This window comes from Aphelocoma coerulescens, chromosome 7 (assembly GCF_041296385.1).
Source record: "Aphelocoma coerulescens isolate FSJ_1873_10779 chromosome 7, UR_Acoe_1.0, whole genome shotgun sequence".
NCBI lineage: Eukaryota > Metazoa > Chordata > Aves > Passeriformes > Corvidae > Aphelocoma > Aphelocoma coerulescens.
The window spans coordinates 15,062,603-15,088,534 of NC_091021.1; the positions used below are offsets into that span (position 1 = coordinate 15,062,603).

The 25,932-nt window shown below is 40.4% G+C and overlaps 1 protein-coding gene across 1 annotated transcript in view; it reads right to left on the minus strand.

The window, feature by feature from the left end:
* Positions 1-25,932, minus strand: part of PPP1R1C (protein phosphatase 1 regulatory inhibitor subunit 1C) — a 49,042-nt gene that overhangs the window by 13,469 nt on the left and 9,641 nt on the right. Inside the window, 2 exon segments of the mRNA XM_069022312.1 lie at positions 12,257-12,317; positions 14,162-14,199. Of these exon segments, the coding sequence (XP_068878413.1) occupies positions 12,257-12,317; positions 14,162-14,199 (99 nt within the window).

A 25,932-nucleotide genomic window follows, 5' to 3' on the forward strand; every position in this document is an offset into this window, starting at 1 on the left:
TACTTTTTTAGATTTTTACTGACATGGGAATTTTTCTGTAGTCAAGAAACCTAAACAGTTGAGAAAAATCTTATTGCCACATCCTTAGGGGAGCGAATCCTTGATGGAGAAGGGGAGGCTGTGATACTGAGAAGTAGAAGCCTGAATATGTGATGGAGTGAATGAAGTCCTGTGAGTAATGACTGAACAACTTTTGCTTCTTCTGTTTCACCCCCAGGTCTGGCAAGACATCCCCAGAATTCTGTTCCGTTTATATTCTGGCTCCATATTTTCCATTTTTGTTATTCTTTTTGTGGCTATAGTTTTTTTCCATGCTCTGGGGCAGATAAAGAAAAAAAATTGTTAATTGCAGATTTAAATCTCTTGCTGAATACTCTGTGCAGCCTGAGATTTTTAAGGTTAGGATGAAAAGATTTCCAGTGAGTTTTCAAACTGAAGACAGGAGCAAAATCTTTGCTGGTCATCCACAATTCCAAGGTGGTGTTTCTCTGCTATACTTCCATGTACCATGTGGCTTTCACTTTTAATTAATCCCGTCTGTTTCTTTTGTCAGAAGTCTATAAGCTACTCTGTTAATTTGCTGGTAAATCCCCTACTGAGTTATAATTATAATCTTCATTGTGATCCTTCTTATGATGACAAAGGAGATAGGATTTTGGCATCAGCATAACCTCACATCAGTAATATTGTAAATGTTGAAATGAGCTCTTCTTTTATGCATTTTATAAACAACTTCAAAATTAAAAAACCTTGTAATGAATTAACAAGTGATTGATAGGCCAATGTTTACCTTATTATCCCCACTGCAGTTGTTTCATGGGTGGCATATGAATAACAGGCAATTACAATTTTCTTCATGTTACAGGTACTGTGGTTGCAGCCCTTACATCCAAGCAGGAATCCGTCAGAATGAGTCTCTTTAGTTTTCACCACTTCAGCACCTGTGAGCTGCTGAGATCATCTCAAGCAGCCGAGATTTGTTTCAGAAGACTGAAGCTGAAGATGGCCTGAATCCTTCCCATCTCCCTCTGCAGCAGGCACTCCATGCTAACCACAGCAGGGCCTATGGTATGAGCCATATGAATCAAGCCAGCTAAACTCCCTAGGAGCACAGGAGTACTTCTGGAAGATCAGAGCTAGTCTCTCCTCTGTTTTCCCTTGGTGCTGGAGAGGTTTTTATCACGTTAAGACCTAACTTATTTGGGGCTTACGGCCTACCCTAGCAAGTCCTAATTCTTGCTTCTGACACATTTTCCTAGGACACAGCATCACCCATCCAAAATGACATGTAAAGAACTGTCTTACAGAAGCAGGGATTGTGCTTCCACAAAAGATGTCAGGTAAAAGGTGACATTTGGATATAGGCAGCTGTGGGATGATGTTTTCGCTGTGCTGTCATTCCCATATGGTGAAAGGTTTTGTCTGTGTCTATTAGCTCTCACCCAGAAAGTTCCCAGCCTGGTGTAGGCACCAGTGATCATTTCCACTGGGCGTTTTGGATGACTCTCATGACTTGGGAGCACAACAGCATTGCTTTGCTGCAAGGAACAATTTCCATGGAGTAAGGGTACAAATCACTTGAATCAAGGGAAACAAACCAGATTGTAGCAATTTTTGGTGTTTTGCACAGTAACATAGGTAGATTCTCACACTCCTAAAAAAAATCCAAACCAATTTAGTACATAATGTTAATGAACAACCAGGGTACTTCTCTGGTACAGAAATTCAGCAAAATCAAATTCCTGTCTTAGACATCAGAAGGTGTCTGGCACAGTGTCTCTGATCTTTTGGGAGATGAGAAAAGAGAACAGTTAAAGGTTTTGTTTGACATTTTTAGTAATATTTAAAATTTGAAATGTTTTCATTTTAACTTGTTCAGCTTATAGACTACTGAAACCCCACCAAACTCTTACATTTAAGTGTTTTTGATTGCTGGAAAATTAAAACCCAATGTTAAGAAATACATTATTCAACATAAAATGCAGGCACCACAACTTATTTGCATTGCAGTAGATACAACCAGTCTCACCTTGCAGTTGACATGGGCAGCACAACATTGGGACAAAATCTTTAGTGGCTCCTTATTGTGTGAGTGACTTGAACTTGTGAGAAACCTACCTCTTCTGGTCTTCCTAAGGCATCAAAATACTCTAGAACCAGTATCCAGTTCAACCAGAATGCAATTATGCCATAGAAACACCCTACCTGACACTCAGAATTATCAGAGCCTGAAAACAAGTATTGTTCTCAATTTTTCTGGAAAGCACAGCAAGAATATCAGTTTACTCAATTTAATTGGGGAAAGCATAGACAAAGTACAGAAAAGGTAGACTATTCTCTAAAGGTTTAGACACATTCAGATCACAGTTATATACTTTAAAAATTAATTTTTACACTTCTTACTTCAGATCTCCTTAAGAGTGAGTTGAAATAAAAGTCAGGCTCTAACCACTCATGGGATTTGGGGAACACCGCTGAAATCCAGGTGAAATGTAGTAATAACCTCGCAGATTTTAAATTGAGATTAGTCAGATTGAATATAATTCCACTCCCTACAACTGTTCTTGTCATTCAGCAGTGGAGCTGCACCTAGCAGTCACCAGAGGGAGCCTGCATGCCAAAAAACCCACTGACTGTTTTTTAAAAAAACTCTTTTCTTGCAGATTGCAAGGAAATTTAAAGCTGAATTTACAAAATTTCTCCTCATTGCTGAAAAAAAAGAGAAGCCTGCTGCCTCCCTTTGCCTCTGTAGGGGATGGCCAGCCCGTGGGTGCTCGGGTGCTGGTACACAGGCAGCCACTCACCCCATTGCTCACTGGCAGTCTCTCTGCTTTCCCTGCTCTCCCTTTCACTGGCCACTTCTTCCTTGAGGCTCATATCTGGACACAGTCCCAGCTGAGCTGGGTAGGTGCATATGGGTTTCCTACACCTTACCAGCCGCTCTCCAGGGACAGGTGCAGCCATGGTGTGCCCTGTGTCCCTGTCACCTGGAAAGAGTCCATTACAGGGAGTCACCCACAAACCTGCACTGTTTCCAGGGCTTCCAGACATGTACGTACAATTACTCCTTGCCGTGTGCCAACATACTCAGCAATGGTGCACCTTGAGCTGGGAGAACCACAGCAAACATTTCAGGTGAGTTTTTTCCTTCTGAGAAGTCACTAGATCCCACAACTCCTTTAATTGTATTGTTAGAAATAGTTACTTTGTACATTGCTCAGAGCCTGCTGACCATCTCTTCTGGCTATAAAAGATCCATGGAATAACACTGACTGTTCACAGGTTGTATGAGACCTAAAAAACCTGAAGTATCCTCCCTCTGTTTCAAGAAAAATTAGCAACTACACCAGATGAGAGCTTTTAAACAACATCCTTCTGGCCTGTGCAGCTCACAGGAAAATGAATCCCTTTTCAGATCCGTATACTAGCTGCAGTATTTCCTGTGTTTTTCTGGTCACAGTCACACACATAATTCATGTGAGCATTCAGTCCTAGCTGCAGGCCTGAAAGGATGTGGTTGAAATCTTCAGGCTGCCTGTGTTCTTGTCTCCATGCCAAAGCTCTGGTGGATGGTTTTGGGAACTCCGTGTTCTTGCTATACTGAGCAATGTTTCATCCCAAGGGGTGAAGAAAGGGAAAAATTATGGAGGGAAGTAGAACCACATGGCCTTCTGCAGAAAATTTTTGATTTTCAATAAATTCAGACCAATAGGCATCCACTTCAAAAGGAAAAAAAATCAAATACTAAAAACGCAGAAAACATCCCCACCACAAGAAACCCAGCACAGATGGTCCCTAACAATCAGAAGAATGGTTTCTCTATGTTTCTCTTAGCTTAACCACAGAAATAAGGACCATGTTGTGCAGAAACAGATATCACAGAGCTGATGTGCTACTGGGACATTGACTCGGGTCAGAGTGAAAGCTGAAGTAAAAGAGCTAATGGTAAGCTACTGTCCCTGGAAGAGCTGCTTGTGGCCAGGAGCCACTGTCATGGAAATCACTGCCCTGATCCCAGGAGGAGTCCAAGCAGGTGGTGGGAGCTCTGCTGATGGCTGTGAGCCTGCACCTACTTACACATGCTCATAAGGACTAGCACAGCTGATGGAATCGTAGCTGGAAGGTTGTGGGATGATTTTGCTGTGTCAGGCTAATGCTACTGCTCAGTGCATGGTGGTGCCTTTCATGTTATACAAATTCACTATTAACCTTGAGCTTGCCTGTAGTCATTCTGTCTTTTGACAGCTTTGCCTTTTGGGGGTGGGGATTTTTATGAAATGAAATTTGACTACATGGAGACGAGACATTAATAGACAAAGAGGGACATCAGAAATGTGCAGTTAGGTACAAATGTAGGGAAGGCTTTTCTTTTTAAGGGTAAATTAAATGAGACAGCAGTCCACATACTATGGAGACTTTTTAGAAATACACTGCTTAGAGAGGTACCTCTGCCTCTGTCTCCAGAACATCCCAATATAAACTGAGCAAGCTACCCTACTGTTTCCCCACCCGCAGACCCCTGGCAAAGCTCTCCCCAGTGGGGCTGATTCGTGGCAGGGAGCCAAGGAAGGGTGAGGTGCTGACAGATGCACCTGCCCCCACTGTATGCACAATCTTGCCCTGCCTGTTTGGGAGATGTCAAACAATGAACAGGAGCAGCAATGCGTAATCTGGGTCTTCATTCCGCCATTTCGCTTGGGATCAAATTCCGGACTTACAATGCTTTAGATGGAACAAAGGGGCAATTATTATTTATTAGAGTAGGGCTCATTGGAGTCAGTGTCTGCCATGTGGCTTGGTTGTTAACCTCCAGCATAGAACATACAGCAAGGAAATAAAATTTAATGCCATGTCAAATGGCTGACTTCATAAGAATCTTACATCTTCTCCTATAAAAATATTATCTTTTCTTCAAAAGCTGCTTCAATTCAGATCACAACACTGCCAAAATACTTGTAATTTCACTATAAATACATCTTGTAATAAAAAGTAACCACAACAACACATGCTGCCCTTCCTGGGATGTCTACTTTACATTTTAAAATATGTACTATGTCTCCCACATTCTTGTTCTATAATATTTTATGTTGTTAGCTCTTAAAAGGTTGACTTTTAAATGCTACTTCTTAGTATCATGTTTACACTGGTCTGTATTTAATACAACAATGCTTAATAACACTATTTTCAAGTCATAAATGCTGTTTCACAGCATTTTTCTATCATAAAAATAAAGTTGTACCTTTAGAAGGAGGCTAGTTTAGCATTCATTGCACAATATTAGAGGGAACTATCAGATATGTGGACTTCATGCCTAGCCAAATGAAGTCAGTGGAAATACTCCCCCAGACATGGGTCTGTGTTGGACCACAAGTGGTAATTTAGGGACTGACATTAGTGCTCAACACAGCCCTTTCTTTTTCACTAGAGGTAATAGTGGCAAATGACAAGTTTTAACACAAACATCCCAGTTTTTCTGTAGAACAGATGTCAAGCTTAGTCTCCACTGGACACCTTGGTCTCTCTATAGGTACTGCAATATTTATTGCAGCCAAGGCCAGAGCCATTTTGAAGCAGGAGCTGCCAGCTGTGTGAAATGAAATGTATTCAAAGCTGCCAACAGTAAGAAATTAAATACAGACTACAGCAGTGTCTGCCAACGTGTTGGGCAGTAGCATAACGGCGGCAGCCAACTGAACTTGAGATGGCAGCAATCTGATGTATCCCTGTCACCAACTCAGTGATTCACTAATTAATTTAGTTTTTTTTTTTTCTTAATTGTAGCTACTGTCATCATCCTACTGTGCAAGTCTGAGGAAGGAGAGAGGAGCGTAGAGAGAGGGGGAAAGAGACCAGGCACTAGAAGATAACATCTTAGTAAAGATAGCCAGGCCATCCTGCATCGAGTGGTGTGGTTGCATTGAGGTGCATCTGACTAAGATGTGGCTAAGAACAGTAGATAAATGAAGAGAACAAGTAGTTTCAGAAACAAAGCTGCACCTCTTGTGACCTAGCTAGGGACAAGGAAAAAACACAATGATAAAAAACTGCTGCATAAATCTTCTATTCCCAGTGCTTCAGAAAGTCCAGACAGCTGTGGGCCTTCCACCCAGGAAACGAAATGCATTGATGGCATTTTTTCACGTCCCAACACATCAACAAACAAGAGCAGTGCACATAAATAATGAGGCAGAGCTTAGTCTTTTCTTACCCAAGAAACAACTTACTGAGACAGATTTTCTGCCATAAAGAAATGTGTTGAAGAACTGGTACCACCAGGCTAAAGAACAGATGTTGCTCCAGGGATGTGGCAGCTCTGCTAAGGTGATAGAGGAAGACTTTGCCCCAACCTTGGGGATTGCTCCAGCCACTGGACATTGTCTGTTTTCGTGGAGTAGCCCTAGTCTCCCACCCAGTAGTTATCACAGCCCTTTAGCCTACTGGAAAAGGAAGGATGTCCAAAATACGCACTCAGGATAGAGAGGATAATTGAAAACCATCTCCATCTCCTGTTCTGGCCTCATGGCTGACATGCAGCACAATCATCTTTGAAAAAGGATCATTGTTGGAGAAATTGGGAAAATATAATAGCCTGAGCCAAAGTGACTCACCCACATAAGAAAAGTTTGACCAAGCCCCAGCTCAGTCAGTGAATATTCACAAGCCTGGCCTTGATATTTAGAAGACTGTGTAAGATGTCTTACATTGTGACTAACATTAATTGCATAAAAATTAAATTTAAGCCCATGTGTGAAGCCGAACCACAAAAAGACGTGGTATTTTTCTTTCTAGAATAGTGTGATGTTTTGTGTTCTTACACTGATGTGTTTAGTTAACACTAGAAGCTCTTCACAGAGTTTGGCATGTAAGAAGGCAGCCTGTAAAATGATACAAGTTTTTGTAGTCACTGCTGAAGTCTTACAAACTTCATTCCTCTGCCACTTGAAGTAAATTTAGCCTGAGATTTTTGTTCCACAATGATTCTCGTGGGCTCCAAACTCAGTGCTTACCATACTAACAATAATCCTTAATGTCTCCAGACTCTACCCGTGTTCGTTGTTAACCTTCAGTCACAAAGTAATGAGATGCATCAGACATCATTCAGCTGGCCTAAGGGGTTACAAATTTGGATGAAGGCCACATACTGTACTAATTGCTTCTAATAAATTACATATTTCAGGAGGGACATCATGATTTTAATCATTTATTCTGCATGTTGTTTCCTTTGGAGACAAGAACAAGCAGGCACTAAACAAGCAGAGCATCTGAAATTCATGGCAGAAGATAGAAAGAGCTCATTTAATATCAACCCTCATTGTAAATACTAGAATTATGCATGTATCAAATCCCTGGATCTGAACACTTTGGGAAAAGCCAGTGAGTTCTGGTTGTTTTAATGACTCAAACCAAAATAACGTCTTTGAATTTTCCTTAGTTTTATAACAACTCTGATTTAATCCCATTTCAAATCTTGTAGCTGTGGCCTAGCTCAAGTAAAAGCCTTTGTCTTTATGCAAAGAAAAATACATTAAGAAGGGAATTTAAAGCATGTATTTCCCAAAAGGCTGAGAGGGAAAACAGTCAAACGTATCTCTCACTTGTGTGGAAAATGACTTTAATTATGATTTGATGGCTTCTTATTGCAAAGGTAGTCCAGTGAACACAGACAGCTACAAGAACTTTCTTTAAAGCCTGCTGAAATTAGCAGGATATCGATCCAATCTAAACAGCCTCTTGCAGAGTGAACTGAGTGAAATTTTCCTATTTCCCTGACCTCTAGCACACCCACACCAGCAGACTCACTGCTAATGAAATCCTCAAATCACTTGGGAATGTGCACTTCCTGCACAGGGGGAGACCTTGATGGTATTTAAATAGCCACTAGTATTAATAGCAATAGCTGGTAGGTAATGTGGGGATTTGGGACCTCTAGGGAGCAATGCAGGTTTGGGAACAGTTCAGGCTGTCTTCTGTTAGTCTTTGTAAACCTTGCTTCCGGTCACTGCCATCTGCATTTCCTTCCAAGGATGAGCTGAGATACCAAAAAAACACGACTACCTAGGTAAAAGGAAACCTGCCTCAGCACAAAGTATGACCTGGGATGGAAAGCTGCAGTTGCAGCTCTGACTCAAATGTGTTCTTTTGATTTTCAAGTGGTAATGAGACACCAAAGAAGCTCTGTTACCTGGGGAAAGTGCAATCTGCTTCTGCCTTGGCAGTCTGAGATGCCTTCACTTGGTCCCTCTCTATCTGGGAGGGATATCATCGCATTTTAGACTTCTCTGGCAAGTGTGAGAGTAAAAAAATGAGACTCCAGCAAGACTCCCAGGGCCTCCTCTAGTCCACCAAGCAGAATAATGAAGGTATTTCTAAAGATGCTGTTTGTGCATTGACGGGTGGATGGCTCTTTGTGCTAAAACAGTTGGATGTCTACTTTGGAAAAGGATCAAAGGATTCTTCTTGGTTTTGTTATACAGAACAAGAAGCAGATTAGTAAATAGGAGAAGGCAGCCTTACACAGTGAGAATTGACTGGAAAAGATTGCCCAAGGTAAAACTGGTGACTGTTCAAATTGCAAAACATTCCTGTGGTTGTTTTTATGTTTTTTTTCATAGGGAAGTTCAAGCCAACCTTCACACATGAAAAAGACCTTAAAGGATGAGAAAATTTGAAGTTCAGGCATAAAAGCCCATGAATAACAGAAGAAAAAGTGACACAGAGAGGGGAACTGGAGGTGATGAATCCTCAGTTAAGATTGCTGCTCTACATAGAAGAAACTGTGACAAGAGGTGAATCACAACATACAGAAAATAGGATGGATTAGTTTGGTACACTCTTCAGATACTGACTTCTGCCACCATTGCATGCTACTTAAGAGCATGGAATTAACAAACACTAGTGCAGCAGGTTAGGAAAAGAAATACCTATGAAAGCAAAATGGGAAACCTCTTTGCTATCCATTAGGTTTGGTAACATAATACTAAGAAGCACACCATGCTGAGCTGTTATCTGGTTGGCTGACTGAGTCCCTCTCCAGATTACTACTTAAATCAATAGCTTTCACATTGATTTTTCCAGCACACTGTATTCCAGTAACAAGAACAATGCTCAGAGATGAGTCAGCTATTTGCTCTGTCTGTAGGAACTCTGGTGTGTTTTCGTTTAGGAAAATAAAAGCAGGAGCCAAAGTACACACAGATATACAGTAATAAGAACCTGCTTGTTTCACCAGGTTTGCTACAGCTTGCTGCAGCAGCCACTGCCTGGCTTTGAGCTAGAGGAAGCTTCTTTAATGATGAAACTGAAATATTTGGGGATGATCTCAGACAGCTAATAACACAGAATTTTAGTTTAGCAAGTGCAATGGCAGAGGGAAAAAATATGCCCTCATATATATCATATAATAGAATCATAGAATCATAGAATCATAGAATGGTTTGGGTTGGAATGGACATTGAAGATCATCTCATTCCAGCCCCCCTTCCATGGGCAGGGACACCTCCCACTAGACCAGGTTTCTCAGAGCCCCATCCAATCTGGCCTTGGACACTTCTAGGGATGGGGCAGCCACAACTTCTCTGGGCAATGTGAACCCCTCCTCTGGGTAGTTTAACTAAGAGGCTGATCTCCATGTATTTACCATGGTAGGTAAAACCTCAGTAGTACTGCATTTCCATCTATTGCATATATCTTCATGTATTTGGACATTTTGTGTAACATATATTATAGTTCTGCTATTGTAACCAGTCATCACAATTGTCTGATGTTGCTTCTGCTCTTTTCAACCATGCCAACAATTTCCCATTTTATATGGGTTCCTACAACCACAACATGCACATTCATTTCCTCTTTCCTGCCTAGCCATCAATTCAGAAACCACCAACCTTTCTCTCACACAGTTCCATAATTATTTCAAGAAACTTAGAAAAACTGCAACAAAACTATTTTCAGCTACTTGGAGATTTGGAGTCAGGCTGAAGCACAACTCTGCCCATGGTTTCTCTTGATCCCTCTCTGCTGCAGGCACAGAGCAAAGCTCCTTCCATAGCCCCTCATCTCTCCCACAGCTCTCTGCACACGGCTGCTGTCTCGGCTTCAAGGCTCAGCTCCACTGCCTTATTTATTATTTCCACAGGCTTATTTCTGGGAACTTGGAGTTAACAGCAGCTACAAACTACTAAAATGCCAGAGAAGCTAACAAATGAAAGTATTTGTCCCTCTTGTCCACTCCATTTATTATCTCCATCTTTAAAAGTACAGATTTGAATGTACATCTTTAATCTGTACCAGATTACAGTCTATCCCACCTTCCATTAATAACAGCCTCAGAGGGTATGGAGCAGACAAGGGGCTGTAAAGAATTTTATTTTTTTACTTTTCTGTATGTAAAATACCATATTATCAATATAGTGGGGGGAAAACAGTGAACAGGAAATATATATATATACATATATATATATACACACACATATTTATGCTTAAAGTTGAGGAGGAGTGTGCAACTATGAAGCCTGTTATTCTGGAAATACTATTGAATAGTGTTATCTTCAACTGCTATAAAACTAGCATAATTTAAATAATTACAAAAACTTTGTATTTCTCAGTAGAAATAGCTTTGTGTACTCCATAACATCGTATATTTCACATTGCTGTATGTTTGCCTCACAGCCTCTTAACCCAAACAAAAAAAAAAAATCATGTTTTCATACCAGTGAAAAGGAAGAATAATAAATTTTCCACCAGGTAATTTTGAAATAAAAAGATTGTATTTATGACAGTAACAGTATGTTAGAGCTGGAGCAATCCAGCCTCTTTACAGGAAGGGTTATCAACTTCCTAGTGCCCACTTGTGTATCTGAGAGTATGGTGTAATTTAAGGTGCTAAGGTATGGAGGAGAGGCATTTTGCACTCTGCTTTGTGCTGCTTACAAGGTATTTCAGATTAGTTGGGATCTTTTTTGAATCATGTGCTCTCCTACTTTTCTACCGTTCCCTGAGAATTAAGCTGATGTAGAAGTAAACCCTGTCAAGCACTTCCCCAGGTCTCAGCAGGGCATTACAGGTAACGCTGTGTAGGCTGCAGGTCTTGAGAGGAGATATGAGGACCTGTTTTACACTGCACTTCATTTGCACAGTATTTAGTTCAGGCTTGTACAGCAGAACAGTACAGCAGTGAGATCAACAGGTATTGTTGCTATCCATGCAAAGCATTTTCCTTCCAGAAAAAATACTGTAATCAAACATAATAAGATTATTTCAAATATCCAGCACACAAACTTTCAGCCCATTTTGGCAAACAGACAGTGTTGTGTGGTAGCTGAGTGATATTTTAACTGTGGCTAGGACAAGTGCTAGAGAACTGAAGCTACAGAATGAGATACACAGAACTGGCTGATATGGTAAATTACTTCAAATTACACTGGCAGTATTTCACACAAGAAATCAGATATCCCACTTTTCTGCCAGGTAATAAATTGTGTTAAGCAGACAAATGGAAATTTATGTATTCATTATCTATCAAGAGACACCTGGCAGGATGGCCTTTAGCCTTCAGTCTGAAAATACTCCTGCTCTGACAAGTGTCAGTCAGAAGTGCTGGTGAATCACTACAGATCTTGCTTCACTGCAAAAAAAATCAAGTCAAATTCTGTTCAGAACTACATAAGAAGCAAGGCCTAAATGTAACTGTTCTGATCCCAGGTGATATTCCTGCTGCTTTGGTATGTATTCCTAAAAAGCATGTTAGCCCTCAAAACATTTACCAAGACTTCCCATTTTTCCTTATCTTCCCAAGAAAGGCTTCACACTCCCTATTATCAGATGCCCAGCCCACAGTTTTGGTTGTTCTCCTTTTCACAGCTGCCTGGAAAGAGAGGCAGAACATGGGGGAGTGGTTTCAAATAAGAAACAGAATTAGGGGCCAGCACCAATAGAATTTACATGTTCAAGGAGCTGTCTTCATAGTTTGGCATTGAATTATCTGTTATATCAAACTAATCAAAGCATAAAAACTCTTTTTTTCTCAAACAAATAAATTTGCCACTGCAGCAAGACTCTGTGCTGAGGATAAAGAGATGGTCAGCCCCAGGCAGGCGGTCAATGCCAGGCAGTGACTGCCCCGTGTGAAGGCAGCGGTGCCTGGGCACGGCCCTGGGGCAGCTGGGCCAGCCGTGGGCACAGCCACCAGTCCGGCCCCGCCGTGCCCCCGCCAGAGGAGCCACCGAGGCAGCGCAGGGGCAGGGCAGGACCTGCACAGTACCTTTGAGGGCAGGTGGGGTGAAGACGCTCTGCTTCCTCTGCTTGGGAGAGGCGCTCTGCGACTGCGGCGGGACAAAACAGAGAGAGAGGCAGTGAGAGACGGGCACAAGGAGATATTCTGTCCGGGGCAGCTCCCGGGGTTGCCCCACAGCTGCCTTCAGAGCGTGCACACGCCCATCTGAGGGTTTCTAAGAAAAATAGTGTAAGAATTGTGTACAACTGATGGCAGCTCCTGGGCTTTCATGTGTACAGGAAAATTAAGATTAGATAGACAGAAAAAATATGTGTTTAATGGACAACCTTTATGACTCCCAGGCAAGACAGAACCAATACTACTGAAAATTACCCTTCACTCTATAAAAATACTGTTAAACATAAAATTAGGATAGCCTGTGCTTTTAACAGCCTGTGTAATCGATTCTCATAAGGCAAATAAATGTCTACATATATTAAAATAGTTGCAAGGTTTACATTAACCAACATTCCAATTACAGTGCAATCAGTGATTATACGTATGTGTAAGGTGAAATATTAATATAAACATTTGAACAAAAATAAGTGGAAAATCCCTCCCCCTGCACCTTTTCAATGTGTTCTATTACACCTAAGATAATAATTTCAGCAGCCACTCAGCCTCTAACTGAGCCTCATTTGAGTGTTGTATTTAGGCACAGCTCAACTTTTTGTGACCCCAAAATCGCATCTATGCACAGAAGACAAATTATTCCAAAATAATGGTAGTGAAATGACACATAGAATAATAATAGTATAATTATGCCAATGTTTAGTTGCAAAAACTAACTGGAGTATAGTCAATGCTAAAGCAGAGCAGAGCAGCTTTTGCAAAATGAAAGCAGCTAAATTGGTGTCAGTATGATACCAACATGAAATAGATCTACATAAAAAGGACAAGAAAGCTACATCCAGTACACCCTTAGCTAGCTTTGGAAGACATAAGCACCATATCACACTCCTAACAAAATATTAAGGAAAAACTGTATGTAGCCAAGCTTTTTTTCCCCCCTTCATTTTATCAGTTTCTAGTTGTATTAATGATGTTGCCTTTCCCCAAACATTTGCTAAAAATGCCTAATATATAGACCATTAACTTTAATCAGATCTATTTCTCCATGGAACATTTGAGACATCTCTTAAGAGAACCACTTTCACACAAGTACGGCTAATCCTATTATCTAAGTTTATCACAATGGATAGAATGATAACATTTATAAATAAAATATTGTCTTCTTTGGAAAGAGACAGCTATTTATAAACACTGTGGGATAGCTTGGTGAACCTCACGTCAGTAAATCCTCATAAGTTTGTATTGGAGTTCAAATTTGCACCAATCAATACCTCCTGCTGCTATTTAAAGTGCTGCCTACTGCTCTGAGCAGTGGGTGAAGGAGAAAGAGATCAGGGAGTTGGAGGAATATACAAGGGGAGGTTAGAAAAAGGGATTGGAGGAGCCAGCTTTTAACTCCTGTGCAAACAACATCACTGCACTGCCTGCTGTAGGCTTGACAAGTGATGGAGAGAGTGCAGAGGTGTTTGAATGCTTTTGTGGCCCAGCAGTGACCTGCAGATCCCCAGCAATGCTCGGGGATGAACCGGCAGGGTCACCTTGGGTTTGCTATGTTTTGACAGGGCATGGCACCAAGGCAGAGGGGAAGGTTGCCTCTCCCAGCTCCCTGCTACAGGGGAAGGGAAAGCTGGCAGAACACACAATACAGCTTTACACAGTCCTGGTTTGAAAATGATGGTTCTTAAAAGGCTGTGTTACTGCTGATGGCGTGACAATGTAAACAAAAGTATCAACCAGGATGAATCAGTGAGTTTCCAAGGGTTTTTTACAATAGACCTATTTGAACAATAAATATGTTAAAAAAAAAATAAAATCACTTACCTCTGCCTGTGAGATGTTTGTTCTCTTCTCATCTTTTTCTAGAGAAAAAGATATGGAAAAAGTTAATACAGAAGTGTTTCTCAGTGCTAACACTTGTAACTCTGCCCTAAACCTACAGCACTGCTGCAAATAAGAAACCAACCTTCTTATTTACAGCTTTTCTTTCTCAATTTTATGTCTCAGAAAGCCAGAGGCTCTGATTAGCATTTAGACACAAGCACTGCATCTGAAGCATGTAACTCCCATTTTTGCCTGTGACTAACAGCGAGTGAAGCAGTGCCTTCAGCAGCAGGTCCTTTGTCCAGGCTGGCAGCAGGTCTCTGCACTGCCAGTGGGGCTGTCATGGTACAGGGCTGCTTTGCCCAGGGACTGAGCTTTCTTCTGTGGTCAGAGAAGGCCTGGTTGCCAAATGGTGTGAAGCAAACTCACAAAGGGTTCTACCTCACTCAAATAATAAGAACCTCCCCTCAGTTAAGTTATTAATATACCAATATTATTATACTGAAGAGTGCCTCACATGTAAAATTAACAAAACAAAGCCTAAGAAAGAGGAATCTTTCACCTTATAAATTTTATGACATTACCAGACTGAAATTTTTTCTGAAACTTCTTACCTTTGTTGCCTTAATTTGCTTTAGACTATATGGCAGAATTAGCAAAACTTGAGGTTTCTAATAAAAATAAGTGCCTCTGGGAATCTGTATGAACAACTAAGTAAGATTGTATGAGAAAGAGTGAGCCTCAAGGATCTCCCTAACCATGGAATGCAACCGATTTTTGTCTGAGCTAAATTGTTTTGCTGCTGTCTTCATGTGGTTAACAGCTAGAAAGTGTCTTCTGCTGATGATTTCAAAAATATTTGGCAGATCATGCAGGATATTTGATTCACAGTAGTTTGAAGCTGTAAAATAAAATGCCATTAAAAACAGAGACATCAATCATTCACTGTACCAATGGACCTTCTAAAATTTTCCACATGCAGATATCAGTGTGTAATTTTCACTGAGGTGTGACAGATCTGTAAATGTATGTCTGAGCAAAGAATTAGGTCGAGGCAATATCATTTTATCTGACTTATTCTCTAGATATTGGCTGCTTGTGGTGTGCTGTGTATGGGGGGACGAGCCAGGCCATGCAGCTGGATTGATTGCATTTTCTGTCGCATTCTTTACCATTGTCTCTGTGCATCTTGCAAACATCACTTGACTTACCAGATTTTTCAATGTAAATATTTCCCATTACCTCTCTCTGAAAGATATTCAACTCACTCATACTCAGGGTTAAAAAGTGTAGCTGAAAACAGTGCTGATTACTAAAGCACAATCCCACAGATACAGAATTAGACAAGACAATCAGGAGGCCAGTTTCCTGCCATTGACATTTGCATGAACTTTGGTAAGGTCACTGATCTCCTCCTTGACTTCCCTACCTGTAAATAAGTATAGCAGTGTCTACTCAAGTCCATAGAACACTTTGGGGTATGACGGCAGGCTGGCTAAATGGGTAATTATTTATGTGCTTGCAGCCTTTCTTACTGGTTGCCTACCAACACATTTCAATGAGTCAACATTGACTTTTTTTTATTTTTATTCAGGATACCAGATTTAGCTTAAACGCTGAAATTTGAATAATTCAGGAACTTTCAGCAAAGAACAATGAAGAATAAGTTACATCCCATTCCTTCCTGAAACTCTAAATTTGCCCAGATTAAAACATATTTTGTAAACCCAAGATGATGCCTGTATAAGGAAAAAAACCTGACATCAGTAGCTTTGTCGTGTTTCAAGTCTTGATCCTGAGAATGTGCACAACTGCAACCCTTTGGGCTTGCACATTTTGTGTTCTGAGTGATATGACATTAAAACTATCAGAACTGGAATATTTACAGCCTTTCCTTTCACCCAGCAGCCTTTATATGACAGGCAACTTTGGGAATAAGGACTGGTCCTGTATGGCATTAGAGAAACCATTCATATCCACAGGGCGAATAGTGCCAATGAGAAGCATCAGACAACATGGACATTTAAGAACAACCTATAAAATCACATAAACAAACAATTTGCCAAATCAGTAAACAGAGATCAGAAAGTAACCTAAGGGACCAAAAGACATGAACTCAAGGCAGGAGCCATGAAGTGTTTCAAGTGAGTCATGAGATGAAGGGAAAGGTACAACTGGCTGGAGATGAAGTTTGGGCAATGGTACATTTTGACATGAGTTTATTTTTGAGGACAGAAGAGGATCACATGCTTATTTTTAACATGTATTTTGATGGATAAGACTCAATCAAGAATATAGGTTTTTAAGGAGAGATGACAAAGAATGGGAACAAGGGAATCCTAAACCCCCGAATGCAATAGACTGAGACAGAGAGCATAAAATAAACAAACTCTCTTTGTATAGAGGAAGAGAAGGAAAAGATGAAAGGCAAGGGGGACATGGGGGGAAGATACAAGGGCTTGTGAGTAACTGAAGTAGCAATGAGAGACAGGGACACTGGGGTTGTAGCAAAAGTAAAAGGGGAAATTTAGGGATGACAGAGCTGGAGTGCAGTGTGGGCTGGAGCTCAGGCAGGAGCTCTCTGCCTGGGTAAATACTTAGAGGCATCTTGGTCTAACTGAAGGATTACATTAATAATTGTGTGAACATTCTTCCTTGGACAAACAGGGGTTTTCCAGTGTAACTTCTAATGCTTTATAAAGTTACTTTATAAAGCAGTTTAAATAAATTAATGAAAGCATGTTGTTACAGCAGTCTGACCAAGAAAGCGTCCTTGTTAGAGTACATGCAAGTAGGAATTAATGCTGTCCCTGCAAGAGGTCAGTACTGGCATCAAGAGATCATGTAGAAAATCTCTGTGACAACAGATTTTATGGTGAGAATGGAAGGTACAAGGTAAGAAAAAACATCATCAGTTAGTGACTACAAATCAGACATATCCACCAACGGAAGTCAAACAAACCATGCATCTCCCACCCTCAAGTCCTTCTCAAATCCATTAAAAATTATAAACTGAATTTCTTTAGTGAACTCTTAGAGCATAAATTCATCTTGAGAAGGGTCAGGAAATAATCAGGAATGAAATCACAAATATCAGACTGTGATATCACTTGATTCACAGGGCAGAATGAAATCTCTGGTTTGTCAGCATCCTTTAGTTCCCATTGACTACTGTGCAGGCAGGACTCTGCTCAGAAAAAAATCATAGCTATACAGAATGAGAAATTAATTTTTCATGTTTACAATCAAACAATTATATAATGGAGAATGTGAAGAGATCAGCTATTTCTCTTATATATGAAACAAACCCCTAGCTCTCAGTAGGTAACTTCTCCCTACAGGTTTGCTCTCTTTTTTGGGGCCAGAAGGGAAGAAAATGATATTCCATTTTCCTTCCTCACAGACCATAACATTGTTCACAGAACACAATACAGCTGTACTGTATTCCACATCTCAACATATGACATAAACATATTTTTTCCAGTTTAACTTATTCTCGGCTGCTCTAATTACTAACAGGAATCTAATCAGTCAAGTAATTTCTTGAAAGTTTTTGTGTTTTTGTCATAAAGAGGCATAATAGAAATCATATGAGGACCTGAGAATGGGTTTGCATGTACCCAAGTGGAGGTATGTAAAAACAAGATTGGAGCTTTGTTTAGAGACTTCTTCTCACCCATGCTGAGGAAAAAGCAGTTGAGGACTTTCCCTTGTCCTGGGTGAATAATGTTTGAGCCTAGTGTGATCCTTACCTCATGTAGGCTGGAGCAGCCTCTGGCAAAATAAAGAAGATTTCAGGCTTTTGTCAGTATCCTCAGATAAATAAATAGGCAATGAAGGGTTCAGTCTAAAGGGTATTCCCCTCAATCCAGATATGTGCACAGACTTTCTGAAACAAAGCCTTAGTTTTTTAACGAAAATCACTTCTGAATGCCCATCTGCCTGCACAGATCTCCTTTCAGCATCAGAGTTCTAAGCTTTAGCCTTTACCCAGGGCAAAGTCTCACCTACTTGCAGGGAAACCTGCAAGACTTGGCCCAGCTATCTTGCTGAAATAGGTTGAAGAGCCACCATGGGGGTTGTCTCCCAAACACGAGTTAGCAGAGCTCTGTGATCTTTATCCATGCATCCCCCAGCCTAGCTGAGCTAACAAGCTGAGCACTCCCAAAGGTGTGGTTATTTGAAGCCAGAGAAGAACCAAGAGGAAGGGGGCTGGTTGTAGCTGGAATGAAATCTGCTTGGTGGTGCAGATCACTTCTTCCATGGATTTCCACTGCTGTGCAAACAGCATGTCCGTGCTGGGGGAAGCTTTGTGGTCATTTTAGAGTGAGATCAAAATTCATCTGCCTTGCTTCTCCCCCTGGATAATGTTAATGCACTTGCAGCAGCTATGCAGGGCAAGAGGTGACCTATTTTAAAAGAGCAGGCCTCTGATATCACCCATGGGCTCTGCAGTGGTCTCATCCAGCAAAGGCTTACCTCATCCAGCTAAGTACCCTGCTTGCTTTCCCCTTGGCAAGAGCAAATAAAAGCTTTTTCTGTAGGGTTTTAGTCAGGCACTGGAGAAACAGAACAGGTCAGAGAGGCCAGCTTTTACACAAAAGAAACTCAGTAAGAGACTGGTATAATCATTGAAGAAAGCTTCTTGTAGAGAGTTTGGGATTTTGCTTGGGAAAACACAGCTGAGCAGATAAAAATCACGGGGGGGCTGATAGGTTTGGACTCAGGCGATTTTAGAAACTAAAACCCGAAAATAATCCTTCATTCTCCTGACATTTAGTGGCAGAAAAAGATGAAATTTTCTGAAATTTATGTTTCAGTCATTTCACATTTCAATTTCTCCATCAGTAAAATAAAATAAATATTTTTTGATCTACCAGCTTACCTTGCTGGTTTTTGACCACCACCATTTGTATTAGCCACTGGTATTTATAAAACAAGCTTATTGAACTCTGATTAGAAATTGACAGACATATTTGTTTTTTCTGCTATCACAACTACTTTTCCTTTCTTCTAGAAGGCATAGCAAGGTCAAAAATGCTTAATGTTTTCCTTTTGCCAGGGTCCTAACTACACACTGCCACATCAGCTAGTGTCTCATTGCTTTTCACTAAACCAATGAGGTAAGAAAAGGAAAAAAAAAATCCAAAACATACAATAATAAAAAATGCTTATGTAGTTAATTGTTTGATTTTAGCTTGCTGGTTTTTATTTGCCAATGTTTATCAATGAGAACTTGACCATGGGTGTAGATGTCATTACATTTAATTACAAAGAAATATCCTGGTAAGCCCTCCTGGAGTGAGTATATGTTTCTGAAAATATTCCCATTGCAGGAGCACCTCATTAGACTCCCAAATGCAGCTGCTGTGGCAGGCGTAGCTGGGAGCTCTGCTCCCCTCCTCAGTCAAATGCTGACAAGAGGGAGCGTGCTCTGCGGTGCTGCTGCATCTCACTCACTAATCAGCATCTAAATTACTGCCTGGCCCTTGAGGGAGCACTAATAACAAGATTTGTATAGCAAGCATTAATGAAAACATAGGGCAGAGAGGAATTTGCTATATACACAGGCATTTGCATGCCTATCTATCCTGTCAGGCGCCTGCAGCTCAGGTGTGTAGTTTGGGAAAGGTCCCACGCTGTGCTGACAGCATTGTCACCAAGGAGCCTCTCGTCCCTCTGTCTCAGAGATCACAGCACATCTTTTCCCAACTAGCTCCTGTTGTAACCAGCCCTTTTTACTTCACTAAAATACTGCAGGCCAAATGAATCTGCTGTTTGGACACTCACATTTTTTTTTCCCAGGTAAATCAGTTATTTAAACAACCCTGTATTTACCACCTTCAATATTCAAGTAGCCTTTATTAGTGCTGAGAGTAGGGGCTGCAATCTCTTTTATTAGACCAAATCCTTCCTGAAGGTGCTCAAAGTCAGCCACTAAATGAAAAGAACAATCATCCTTTCTTTCCTGATGCACACAACAGAATCTGATCCAAACAGTACCTACATCTCTGATCATACAGACAGTATGTAAGGACCCACTTTAAGCTGCACAGCCATAAGAATGTGAAATAAACCACCTTTCACAAACTAGACCAATCAAAATTTCTTTAAAACATGCATTCTGGTAAACATAATCTATTTTGGAAGAAACTGGAGACATTGCAAACCTCAAATGTGAATCTGAATGTATTTGTTTACATCACATGATTCTGAGAAGGGAATTACGGTGCCTGATTCACCGCCTTGTTATTCCAGTTTCATGCCAGACTCAGGGAAATCAGTCTCATTTCACTAACATTAAACTAGAATACAAGAGTGATGAGTCAGGTCTTCAGCCTTACCACAGAGCAGTCATAAATTATTACAAGCACAAAAATCATCCTTCTCCTAAGCATTTTGCTCTAAATTTTTCCTTTTCCCTCCCTAAAATACATGATAAATGTTAATATAAGACAAATACTAAATAAGTCCCATAAATCAGATATAGCTTCTCAAATTCATTTTGAAAGAGAATTAAAACTTAATTATTTTCTCCCTTCTTAAAAAAGGACTAAGTTTTCTGCCTGATGTCTTGAAGTTGCATTTCTGCCTTTGTGGTCTTCCAGCTGCTGCCAGCTCTGTAAGGCTTTATTCTCATACTGCCCTGGCTTTGAATGACAGGACATAAAACAGGTTTTGTGGAAAAACCTGTCATGAAAAAAAATACTGGCGTGCAGAATTTTCATTTTCTGGGAACACAAGAGGTCTGTCCTGCTCCATGAGAGAGGGTCAGGTGAGCAAGCACAGGGAATGGACTTCCTGACGTGAAGTCCTGGATTTATGATATGGGGACAATTAGAGAGCTGGCAGATCTTCCTAGAGAAGTAATCAACCCAAGGAGAAACACACTTGAAATAAACATTCTGTTTGGACAACTAATGTAAAGATTGGCTTTAATTCACAATATAAACAACGCTAGCCTTGGAGATGTTTTTTTTTTCTTGCTGCTTTCTAAGCAGCACTAACTCTTTGGTGAAGGAAATGGAGACAGCTTCCAAAGAATGACTGACTAAATAAGATTAACCAGGAGGAGGTAAGTACTTTATTTTTTCTTTTGATCTCTCAGATAAGACATTTTCTGGACCAAACAAAAATCTCTCACTAAATTACCAGGAATGACTGTGAGCTAAACTTTTCATGTAATTTGCAGCTGACCAGTGTGGACTCCTGGCACCAGAGCTGGGAGGAACCTCTGGCAGGACCACAGGGTGTCACTGTGGGCAGAAGCTCTGGATCAGGGTTTGCTTCCACATTGCTTCAAAGCTCCCTAAAATTTACTCATTCCAAAAAGATACCACTTATTTAACAGCAAATTCTTTCTCTTTCCAGCATGACAGAGTTAATCTCAATCAGAAATCTGGGGTGTCTGCTATGGTCTGACCCTTGGCAAGAGGAGTTCATCAGTCCCTTGTTCCTCTGGGTGTTAAGGGGAGCTGAGTGGTGTTGCAGGCAAAGTGAGTCCCACAGGAGTTCAACACATGCTCGGTGCAAATCCCGTGCCAGCAAAACAAACTGGGCAGAACAGAATGTTGGAGGGAAGTGAAAGACAGTCATTTTACTGCTGACTTGATTGGGCCATAGGTTTCAGCCAAGTTTTGCCATTGACTTAAAAGTCAGTATTTTATCCTATACATGCAGCATGAATTGGTTAAAAAAAAAAAAAAAAAAAAACCTGAAAAAAAAGGCAAAATACTTTCTCATTTAATAAGCTAGTTCTAGATTTAGTGCAACTGGGAAAGAACTTCAGCCATATGTAAACTGTGTTTTAGTCAAAACTCATGCTCGTTATTTAAACTAAGTAATAGTCATATCAATATTCACTACATCATTGAAAGTCCAGGTTAATACATTCAGATAAGTAAAAATAAATGAGGCTAACTGAGGAAAACTGCTGGGATTAGTGATATGAAATTTAAAATCCTTGGTCTATTAGGAAAGTTATTGGTAAACTCAGGTCTCAAAATGAGCAAAGTAAGACTTAAAAGATACATGATGATCTACATATGACCCTTTTATACACAGTTACTTAGAATGATTAACGTCTCCCATTTGGGTTTAAATACACAAAATTTTTTTTAGAAAAAAATCCCTTATTCTTGCAGCAAATAAATGCAGACCAGGATGATACTGATTTTCTGGCATGAACCAGAAGGGAACTGGACAGTCATCATTTATGGGAGCCCCAGGCAGTGCTGGAGGGCCAAACTAAACCACAAGGAAACCTTAGAAAATTAGACTTTCATGGAAATACAGAACAAGACAAAAGACAAAGACTGCAAAGTAGACCTAAATCACAGTATGCTGTCTCCAGGTTGTGTAGAAGGAGAACTCACCTCATTGTGAGGTTACACTGACACAGGGTCTATTCTGACATCAGTAAAGATTGCATCTTTGCTGTATGGACCAAGGGCAGTTTCCACACTCATAGCACACCCTCACCTGGCCTGACACCTGGCAGTGAAAGATAAGATTCACATGAAGGAAATAGGAAAGTAGTAGAGATAAAAAAGGTTTTTGAGAGGTTATAGGAAGGCCAGAGCTGTTGAGAAGCTGCTGGCAAATACTCAGAGAAACAGGTTCAGAGCAGAAACACGAGTCTGAAATGAGTGTGCCCAAGTAAAAGAGACTGCCAGACCACTAAATTTTTGTTAATAATTGCTACCATTTAACCAAATATTCCCAACGCTCATACTCAAAAAACTTCCCAAGCAGCTTGTGATTATTTTGTGCATTGAATAAGACATAACAATGTTATTAGTTTGTGAAAAGACTTAACATGGTCATTAAGTACTTTCAAATACAGAAGGAAGACAAGTACCTTGAGAAGACAGCTACCCAGGGTTATGAGTCCATCAGTAGCACTGGATAGTATTAATAAAGTGCTACCTTACAACTGCTTGCTTGCTGTAGGGTCAGTCTGTGTTCAAACGACCAAAGAGGCTGAAGATCTAAATACAATACTGAGGCAAAGACCAAAATAAAATATTGAGGCAAAGATTGTGAAGTAAAATCCATTATGACCAGAAATATAGCGCTAGCAAATCCCTGGATAAACTTTGAAACCATTTTCTAATGCCTTCATGTGCAGGAATCATTTGTGATGGAAAATGGCTCAAAATTGACCTCCCAATCACAATCTTTGTATCAGTGTTACAGCTGCAAATGCTATCACTGTGAGGGGTTCCTTTCTCGGCTGAGAGCTGCAGGAATATTCTAAGCTCTAAAATAAAAACCAGCAGCAGCAGCCAAAACAAAAAAAAACCCCAGCCAAACGTTTCTTAGCATGCTATATCTCATAAAAACATTAGAAGAGTACCCTATCTGAATGTGTTTGTACATTCTGGAAAGTGACATTTGCCATGGGAGAAGGAAACATACAAAACAATAAAATTTTTCCTTAGCCAGTGATTATTATTGCTGCCTTAGCAATTTCCTTCCTTTTGGAATAATACCTCAAGGATTTCAGTAAGAATGCTTTGTAAAGCTAGTCCTGGCCAACTGCTTGTGGCTTGCTTGTGGTTAGAATGCACATGCAGAGAACTCCTCACATACATGTATCATCTTACACGGGAATCAAGTCAGCTACTAATAATAGTTCTTCTTGGAGGTTAGGACCCTTTTTACAAAAAAGAAGATGCAATTATCAGTTTTGTAAAGCCATTGCTGGGTTTTCCAAGCTTTCAAAGAATCAGCAAAACAAGGTTCCATAATCTCATTCTTGCCTTCGGCACAACTAGGTGGGCTGGAACAGCCCAGGGCAATCGTTAGCTCAGAATAAGTCAGCTGTAATTTTCCAAAGACATTTTTCAGAATTTCTACTGACCTTACTACATACCAGAGACAGAGGAGACCCTGGGTTTTGTTTTACACATCTCCATCTGTGCTGTCGCAATCAGAAACACCTTGCTGTGATTCCTGTGGAACGAGCTGTTCCATACCCTCCTGTGGGATATGCTGTCCACATTAAAGCCTAAGTCACACACCAGCACCAGCGTTTCAGGAGGCTTGAAAGCACACTTAGAAAGAGTAACAGCCTGCTTGCTGTCTACTGTATTTTAAAAACAGACAGTAAAAACCTCATGTTGTTCAGGATCAAAAAAAATCATCCAGGTCACAATTCTTTAAAGTGAAAGCTCTTTTTTCTCTCCTACCCCTCATTCCCGTCCCCGCCCCCCATTTTTTCAATTCATCAGTACAGTTCCACTTCAAAGCGAAAAGGATACAAAATGGCACTTAGTAATGTTGCAACAAACATGTTGCTTTCAAATAAGCTGGGCTTTTAGGTTAAAGGGCTCCCTGATTCTGCAGCTGTCCTGCAGATCCTAATATAACCGGGAAGAGGCAGAACAGCTGCTTCAGCTGATCCCAGAGAAGCTACTCTTTGGAAGTGGCCAAGTTCATCCAAATCTTTGCTTTCTACCACTACCTCAGAACAGCTGTGGCAAGGAACTTCAAAAAGACTTGCAGGGAATACTATCACTACATGCCATTAAGTGGTGGAGGCTCAGTGCAGAAATGTTTAGGTTATGGGATGTCCAGGTACCAGGATAAGCCATATTGTAGGGTGCAGTAAAGCTCACTGCTGTATTGAGCTTTCAATCTGCCTCGCTCGTGTTCATTTTCTGTGTGACTTCTTCTGTCTAATCAGAACAAAGGACATGGCCTCAGGTAAAAATCACAACCTTTACAATGAACCTTCATCTACTTAACACTGCTGACTCTGTTAGTGCAGTTTGGTTCCACAAGATGAATAATACCAGGACATCAATTCTCTGTGGGACATCTGCATGCTGGGTAACCCAGGGAAAACAGGCACAAAGAAGGAGCATGTCACTGTGCTTCATTCTGCTACTCTCTTAGTCTTTTGATCCTCTAGTAAAGACATCTGAGAAAAAAAACAGAAGCGATTTTAGATAGACACAGGAACAGCATTTTGAAGGGAAGAAGGTGAAAACAGAGCTCCTTTCAATAGACATAAAGAAAATTCTACCCTAGAACTGCTTTGCTTACTGTAAAAAGAAACTCAACTTGTCCATCTGATCTTGTTTCCACCAGCCAACCATGCAGGCAGCTCAGACTTACAGGAAAGCAAAGCTAAGCTCTGCAGCTCCCTGCACTCTCACTGAGTTTCTGCAGCCTTCTGTAGTTGGCAAAATCTTTCAGGATTGATATGTTCAGTTTGTTTAGTCTCTGCTAGCTTTAGGTCCAGATTCATCAAATTCCCACTTTTGATGTATTTTGAAGTGAAGTTTTAACTTTAGTTACACCATATAAAGAGTTAAATTTTGTCTCTAAAACCTCAATAAATGGGCTGCCTTGATTGATGCTTTAAGTGCAACCCCTTCCCAATATTCTGAACATAACGAGGTTAGTGCTAAAAGCTGGATTCTCTCTCATCTATCTGCATTATCTCTTCATTCCGCACACGTCACCATGGTAAATGAGTGCTGCATTAAGCACTAAATAGCAGAGGTCAGAGAAACCCTGTGTTGTATTCTTTTCCCCTCAGCAAGGCTGAAACATCTATTAATGGATTTTAGTTTATTACCTGATGTGAACTAAAAAAAAAATATATTGAAAATATCTGTATTAGCACATGATTGAAGTTAGATTTAAACATAACCTAAAAACAATCTTGAGATTCTTATTAAAAAAAAATTTGTCTTATAATGTTTAAATTTAGTTAATTTCTAATATTCTCTGAAATTTTTTGCCATTTAACACACCCC